The sequence below is a fragment of the Budorcas taxicolor genome, chromosome 3 (genome assembly GCF_023091745.1).
Source record: "Budorcas taxicolor isolate Tak-1 chromosome 3, Takin1.1, whole genome shotgun sequence".
In the NCBI taxonomy this organism is placed as follows: Eukaryota; Metazoa; Chordata; class Mammalia; order Artiodactyla; family Bovidae; genus Budorcas; species Budorcas taxicolor.
This window is the reverse complement of record NC_068912.1, coordinates 120,533,097-120,541,075: the sequence shown is the minus strand read 5'-3', so window position 1 is coordinate 120,541,075 and position 7,979 is coordinate 120,533,097. Positions and strand designations below refer to the sequence as shown.

The 7,979-nt window shown below is 58.8% G+C and overlaps 1 protein-coding gene across 1 annotated transcript in view; it reads left to right on the top strand.

The window, feature by feature from the left end:
• The first annotated feature begins 568 nt into the window (after positions 1 to 568).
• PASK (PAS domain containing serine/threonine kinase) overlaps positions 569 to 7,979 on the top strand; it is a 32,489-nt gene continuing 25,078 nt past the window's right edge. Inside the window, exons 1-4 of the mRNA XM_052637528.1 lie at positions 569 to 658; positions 5,858 to 6,114; positions 6,587 to 6,819; positions 7,367 to 7,537. Of these exons, the coding sequence (XP_052493488.1) occupies positions 5,919 to 6,114; positions 6,587 to 6,819; positions 7,367 to 7,537 (600 nt within the window). The 5' untranslated portion in view covers positions 569 to 658; positions 5,858 to 5,918. The remainder of the gene's footprint in view (positions 659 to 5,857; positions 6,115 to 6,586; positions 6,820 to 7,366; positions 7,538 to 7,979) is intronic.

The window sequence follows — 7,979 nt, the reverse complement described above, 5'->3', positions numbered from 1 at the left end:
GAGCCTGGGGTCGCTCTGCGCCCGTGGACTGGTGGCGGGACACGGCGGGGCGGCTCCCCAGTCCCTCCGAGCCTCGGCGGCGGCGTCTGCAGAATTGGGCAGATATTGTCGCGGTGTGGACTGAGCCCGTACCAAGGGGCCGCTTCCAGTTAACGCTCAGCGCGGGGCGCCCGCTCTCTTTTCCGGGGCCTGTCCGCTAACGGGTCCGGGAGAGCTGGTCGGACCTGGATGCCGATCTAGCTACTGCGGGAGCCGCAGCCCGAAACGGGCCCCGGCCCCGCGGGCATCATGGGCCGTGAGGGAGCCGCCCTCTGCTCCGCGCCTTCAGGTCGAGGCCTCCGAGAGGCGAGGTCCGCGGTCCTCACTCTTCTCGATCCTGAGACCGGAGGAAACGGCGTCCGGGGACCGCGCTGGCGGAGGCGCCGTCTCTTTTGGTTCCTCCGAGGCGCCGTAGACGGACTTCGGCGCGTCCCTAGCAACCGTCAGCGCGGGCGTCTCCTCGCGGGCTCCCTGGGTCCCCGCCCACAGGCGCCGGCGGTTGGCCCCTGGGACCTGTCGATCGGCGCCCGTCGCTCTGCCATTGGCTGGTGGCGCTAGCGGCGCGGATTGGCGCCTTCCCGGCGCGTTGAGAGCTCGGCGGGTGACTGGGCGACCTCAGGTGAGCCACCCGCGTGGGAGCACCGCTCAGCTCCCCACGTTGTCCCACTGCCCGCCCCGCGCCGCCCAGTCGGTGGCGGCCCGCTTGCCGCCCTGTGGCTGTTCGCTCCTGGCCGGTCCCGCCGCTCAGCGCCGCTCAGGGTTTCGGCCTGGGCTTGGCCCCACCCGGCGCTCGGTCCTTGCCCGCAGAGGGACTGTGCCTGTCCCACCACTGGAAGGGGCCAGGAGGAGGCTCGCGGAGCTTGACACCCGGGAGCCCCTCAGTGGACGTGTGTGCGGAGAGCCGTGAGCTGTAGCACCTCATCCATGCTGCCCGACGTCCCCACTGCATACCTGGGCTTTGTCTTTAACCTCCTCGCAAGCGTTTCTTTTCTTAGACAGGGACTGTGGCCTTGCGGTGCGGTCTGATGCCTTCTGTTCCCTTACCTTCTACGTCTGGCAAAGTAAACCTATGTCGCTTCTGTGTCTTTCTTTCTCTTGCGGGTTCCCCTCTGTGTCTTCCTGCTATTGCTTTAAGACCTTATAATTTCTTGCGTGAATGACTGTGATTCCCCTCTTCCCCTCTGTTGGTCAGGTTACTTCCAAGCAGGCCTTGAAAGTCAGTCTTTGGGATAAGAGCCATACTGTCTGTGGCAACAGGAGGCCCTGGGAGTCAGCCCAGCTTCTCCAGACCCGTCTTTATGGGTGGACCCCTCCCCAGGGGCCCTGTGGGACTACCTCGAGCTCTGCCTGAAAGGCTTCCTCACTCTGCTTTGCTGGCTCAACTCTGCTGGTGCCTCCTCCTGGGTGCCTGTGCTGGCCTCTCAGGTCTGAGAGGCGCCCTTGGCTCACACCCTCCATCACAGGAGCGTCACCCTGGATACGCTGGAGGGGGCCTGGACGCGAGAAACAGACCGTCTCAGGATGGGCCCCACACCTGACGTCCAGAGGAAGGCAGGTGTTAGGGTAGGGTCTCCTGTGGCTCAAAATGACATCTTGCCGTTTTCAGCTCTGCCCGCCAGCCTGTTAGCCTCATGCTGCACCGCTCTGCTTGTACAGCAGTGGGGGGAGCAGTTGGAACCAACTGTCTCCTAGCATTTGTTCTCCTGAGAGAAAGCCACTTGCTTCCAGATGTTCACCTGTAAGAGCAAGGAGTACTCTTCCACAAGCTCCCTGCAAACCTCTTCTTCTGTTTGATTGGGGGTGGGGAGCGTCACACCTTCTGGAATCAAGACCAGCACCAGGAGCAGGCTTACTCTGAGGCACCATCAGGTGCTGTCTGTGTCCAGCTTCCCGTGGCTTTTGCTCAGAGGCGATACAAAACAGAACAATCATACACCCCCTGCCCCTTTAAAAACCACTCCACCTATTCCAAAAACACTGGCCTGGATTTGCAGGCATTTCTGATTAGAGTTTGAGTCAAACTTGAACAGGTGAGAAAGGAAGTGATCTAAGGATGCATGAAGCTGGGCTCTGTGCCCTCAGGGGCCACCCTGGGGCTGTGGCCCCGATGTGCTGTGTGAGGCTGAGCTGGCTCCACAGACTGTGCTCAGGACAGAAGGTGCGAACGGAGAAGGGGTGGTTTTTTCTGAGGCCGCTTCTTGGTTTATCAACTTTTGACACTTTTTACTTCCCCAGTTCAGTTCAGTCACTCAGTTGTGTCTGACTTGCAACCCCATGAATCGCAGCACGCCAGACCTCCCTGTCCATCACCAACTCCTAGAGTTTACTCAGACCCATGCCCATTGAGTTGGTGATGCCATCCAACATCTCATCCTCTGTCGTCCCCTTCTCCTGCCTTCAATCTTTCCCAGCATCGTGGTCTTTTCCAGTGAGTCAGTTCTTTGCGTCAGGTGGCCAAAGTATTGGAGTTTCAGCTTCAGCATCAGTGTTTCCAATGAATATTCAGGACTGATTTCGTTTAGGATGGACTGGTTGGATCTCCTTGTAGTCCAGGGGACTCTCAAGAGTCTTCTCTAACCCTACAGTCCAAAAGCATCAGTTCTTCAGCACTCAGCTTTCTTTACAGTCCAGCTCTGACATCCATATATGACTACTGGAAAAACCATAGCTTTGACTAGACAGACCTTTGTTGGCAAAGTAATGTCACTGCTTTTTAATATGTTGTCTAGGTTGCTCATAACTTTTCTTCCAAGGAGCAAGTGTCTTTTAATTTTATGGCTGCAATCACCATCTGCAGTGATGTTGGAGCCCCCCAAAATAAAGTGTCTCACTGTTTCCATTGTCTCCCCATCCGTTTGCCATGAAGTGATGGGGCCAGATGCCATGGTCTTAGTTTTCTGAATGTTGAGCTTTAAGTCAACTTTTTCGCTCTCCTCTTTCACTTTCATCAAGAGGCTTTTTAGCTCCTCTTCACTTTCTGCCATAAGAGTGGTGTCATCTGCATATCTGAGGTGATTGATATTTCTCCCAGGAATCTTGATTCCAGCTTGTGCTTCATCTAGCCCAGCGTTTCTCATGATGTACTCTGCATGTAAGTTAAATAAGCAGGGTGACAATATACAGCCTTGACGTACTCCTTTCCCAATTTTGAACCAGTCTGTTGTTCCATGTCCAGTTCTAACTGTTACTTCCTGACCTGCATACAGATTTCTCAGAAGGCAGGTCAGGTGGTCTGCTATTCCCATCCCTTGAAGAATTTTCCACAGTTTGTTACAATCCACAAAGTCAAAGGCTTTGGCAGTCAATAAAGCAGAAGTAGATGTTTTTCTGGAACTCTCTCACTTTTTTAATGATCCAGTGGATGTTGGCAATTTGATCTCTGGTTCCTCTGCCTCTTGTAAATTTAGCTTGAATCTTTAGAAGTTCACAGTTCACATACTGTTGAAGCCTGGCTTGGAGAATTTTGAGCATTACTTCACTAGCGTGTGAGATGAGTGCAATTGTGCGGTAGTTTGAGCATTCTTTGGCATTGCCTTTCTTTGGGATTGGAATGAACACTGACCTTTTCCAGTCCTGTGGCCACTGCTGAGTTTTCTATGTTTGCTGATTTAGTAGGTGTCAAGTTGTCATGGTTATGCAAATGTCATGATTCAGCTTCTTGTCATAGGTTTACAGGATATTCTCTTGTGGAATTTTTCTTCCTGTCTTTTGCCAATTTTCCTTACTCCTTTTTTAAAGTTGAAATCTAGTTGACTTACAGAGTTGGTTTCAGGTGTGCATCATATGGGTTTGACGGTTATGCACCTTAGGAAACCATCTCCGCAGTGAGTCTGGGAACTGCCTGTCACCCCACAGAATTGTTCCTGTGTTGCCACGTGCTTCCTGGGCCTGGAGGTCTGCCCCTTTCTGCTGCTGTTTCCTCAAGTAAGTCCTCTGCTCTCCCTCCCTCTCTACTCTCGCTGCAGCCTCTCTAGCTTGAATGTTGCCGTGCTTGATGTTGTCCCGGACGTCCCTGCAGCTAGTCTCATTCTCCCTGACTCTTGCTTATTCTTCCCGCCCGGCTTGGGCGGTTCCTGTTCTGCTCCTCAGCCTTCCCGGCCTTCGGTCTGCTCCTCTGTCGTCTGACCTGCTTGAGTCCTTCCGGTGGGTGTTTTCGCCTGTTGTCTGCTCTGGTTCCGACTGGTTCTTTCGCGTCCTTTTCACTCTTAGTGGATGTTCTCACTGTGCCCATCCCTCTGCCCTCCTGGATCCTGTGAGCATCTTTTTGGTCGTGATCTTGGACTCTTGGGCTTCCCTGGGGGCTCAGCTGGTAAAGAATCTGCCTGTAATGCAGGAGACCCAGGTTTGATATTCGGATCAGGAAGATCCCCTGGAGAAGGGAATGGCAACTCGCTCCAGTTTTCTTGCCTGGAGAATCCCATGCACAGAGGAGTCTGGGGCTACAGTCCCTGGGGTCACAAAGAGTTGGATACAACTGAGTGACTCACACTTTGGACCCTTTCATCAGGTGGGTGGTGTGTGTGTTTGGTCACCCACGCCTGACTCTTGGCGACGCCATGGACTGTAGTCCACTAGCCTCCTCTGTCCGTGGGATTCTCCAGGCAGGGATACTGGGGCAGGTTGCCGCGTCCTCCTCCAGGGCATCTTTCTGATCCGGGGATCGAACCCGGGCCCCCTGCACCTGCAGGTGGATCCCTTACCACTGAGCCAGCTGGGTGGACTGTTCATCTCCGTTCTGTTACGTTCTTTCTCTGAGGTTTTCCGTTGCTCTTTCAGGATACTGGGGCAGGCTGCCGCGTCCTCCTCCAGGGCATCTTTCTGATCCGGGGATCGAACCCGGGCCCCCTGCACCTGCAGGTGGATCCCTTACCACTGAGCCAGCTGGGTGGACTGTTCATCTCCGTTCTGTTACGTTCTTTCTCTGAGGTTTTCCGTTGCTCTTTCTTCTGGAACATATTCTTCCATCTCTTCATCTTGCTAACCTTTATTTCTTCATACTAGGTAGCTTGGTTATGTCTCCCAGCCTTGCAGAAGTGGCCTTGTGTGAACAATGTCCTGTGGGGTCCTGTGGGGCCCAACAGCACGCCCCGCCCTGGCAGCAGGACCCGAGGCGTCAGGGCTGTTTCCTGTGTGGGTGATGTGCACCTTTCTGTCGCGCTGGGGCCGGCTGCTGTGGGTGTGCTGGTGTGCAGGACTGGACCCAGCCCAGCTGCCTGGGAGGCCTTACCTTGTGGCGTTGTTGTGGGCACACTGGTGGGCTGGCAGACCCCCTGGTGCTACTGGGCTAGAGGGAGGGTTCCAGGATTGTGCCCACCAGCCCTGGTGTCAGCCCCGGGATCGAGATCACAGAAATGACTGCAGCCAGCATCCCAGCCCCCAGGGCCCCGCTGTCACCTGCTTCTCTGGGAGCCTCTCGGGGACCCGCAGATGGTCTGGCAAAGGCCCCTCTTTGCTGGAGTTCAGACTGTGTGAGAGTCTGTGCACAGCCTCTGGGAGCAGAGGCTGTTTCCTGTAACCCTGGCTGCCAGCTCTTGGTTCTGCACGTCAAGGCGGTAATGCAGAAGTGGGGTGCTGGCCCTAGGGGCACGGCGCCCTGGCCCTGGGGGCGCCTGGCTGGGCCCCTGCCTGTGGGTCTGTACTGCAGCAGCCTTCCTTGGTCCTTCCCGCTCCGCTCGGGTTTCCCCTCTCCCCTTCTCTCTTTCCCACCCCTTCCTCTCTGCTCCGCCGGCCCTCGCATCGTAGGTTCTGACCCCCGACGGCTGTTTGGGGCTGAGCTGAAGAATGCGCTGGCTGAGCTGCCTCTGTCCCTGCCTAGCAGACGCTGGTCAGTGTCCTTGGTGTTCTGGTGGACAGTGGTCCTGCTGGCTCGCTAGCTCCTCATGGAGGACGGGGGTTCGACGGCCTCTGTGGAGGACCACCAGGGCCCAGGCGGGAGCCCCTCCCTGCCGGTGCCCCCGGAGGGCCCCACCGCGCCCGCTGCCTTGGAGCCTGGCAAGTCCGGGTCCTCAGCCCACAGACACGTGAGCAGGAGGACCGGGCTGTCGAAGCTCTGCCAGAGCCGCATGGCGCTATCGGGTAAGCAGCCTCTCTCCGCCAGCTGGGTGGCGCCTGTGCAGGACGGGGGGCCACGCTGGCCTCCTCGCTTGGCGACTCTGCTCTGACGGGAAGCGGGAAAGGCCTGTGGGAGGGTCCTCCTGGGGGTCGGCAGGTGGGAGTTGGCTGGAGCTGGAGGAGCGGGCTAGGCTGGGCGGGGAGGTGTGGAAAGCAGAGGAGGACCTGGAGGGGCTGGGTGAGAACGTCCCGCTGCCGGAGTGGACTTTCCGGAGTGATGGTGAACGACCCTGCGGCCAGGGGGGTCCGGGGAGGGCAGTGGGACAGCGGGGAGCTCAGCGTTCGCGCTGCTGTGTGGGGGTCTTGGCGGACCCCAGGGGGTGTTGGGATGCATGTCCGAGTGCTCGCCATCCCTGCAGTCACCTCGTCCTTGGCGCTCTTGCGGGAGCTCGAGGCGGGGGCCGGGTGGGGTCTAACGTGTCCCTTTGCTCTCCAGAGGAGGGGTGGAGCTCCTACTGCCTGTCGTCACTGGCCGCCCAGAACATCTGCACGAGCAAGTTGCACTGCTCGGCCGCGCCCGGGCAGGCGGACCTCACGGGGCCCCCGGGCGGCACGTCCTGCTGCTCCCTGCTGCGGGCCCTGTCCTCGGGGTGGTCCACGCCGCTGCTCCCAGCCCCCGTGTGCAACCCCAACAAGGCCGTGTTCACCGTGGACGCCAAGACCACAGAGGTGCGTGCTTCGGGGTGTGACCCAGCCGCGGCCTGGGGTCTGTGGCCTCAGGCAGGCGCCCGAGCGTGCCAGTGCAGTTAGGAGGGCGGCCGGGTCTGCCTCTGCAGCAGCGAGAGCGATGACTTAGGAGACCTCAGTGTGACTCTGTCTGGACAGAGCAAATCTCCCCACTGATGCAGAGACTCAAGGAGAGGGGGTAGTGCGTCGTGTAATCTTATTTGCTGAGCGTGGAGAGCCAGGATTTAAAGCAAATGTGTTTGCAGGATGCGTGTCTGTGTGCACAGAGCTGAGGCTTTCAGGTGGGTGGGCGTGGGGCTGGCCCCCACCTCCACGCCCGTCTTCCTGGGGGAAGCCGGCCTGGCTGCAGTCTCTGTGCTGCCTGCTGCACTGCCAGCGGTGGTTTTTGTTTCTCTGGAGGAGCCAGAGCGGCTCTGCTGAGAGTTGCCGACGGCGGGGCGGAGAAGGAGGCCTGCGCCGCCTTCCCCTCGGCTGTTCTGGGGGCGAAGGAGCTGCTGGCGACTCAGGGCCCTCGTCTCTGTGGCCGCAGATCCTGGTGGCCAACGACAGGGCCTGCCGGCTCCTGGGCCACAGCAGCCACGACCTCATCGGCCAGAAGCTCACGCAGTTCTTCCTGAAGCCGGACCCCGACGTGGTGCAGGCCCTCAGCGAGGAGCACGTGGAGGCCGACGGGCACGCCGCCGTCGCGTTCGGCACTGTGGTGAGTGTGGGCCTCTGGGCTGCCGGCGCTCACGGTCGGCCGTCCCGCCCCTGGCCCTGGCATAGGGCGCGGCTGGGAAGGGGGTGGGCATGGGGGAGACCACATCAGAGTGGAGATGCTGCGCCTTCCTGGGGCTCCTTGAGGAGGAGCGCACTGGCAAGCCTGCAGGGCCCAGGCCAGGTTCCGGGAGCTGCAGTTCCGTCGCCCCATCTCCGTCTCCATGCCCCCTGGTGTGGTGGGGGGTGGGGCTGGCATGGCTACAGGGGCTCCCTGGAGCTTTGGGCTCTCCCATGTGTGTGTATCCAGGCTGGACGTTGACAGGCTGACCTGCGTGTTAAATGCTGAGCCCTGAGCCTCAGGCCCTGAAACACGTTAGGTAGGACCACGTACACCCAGAAAATCCCCCGTCCACGGGACTAGCGCCGAGAAGGAAATGTAAACA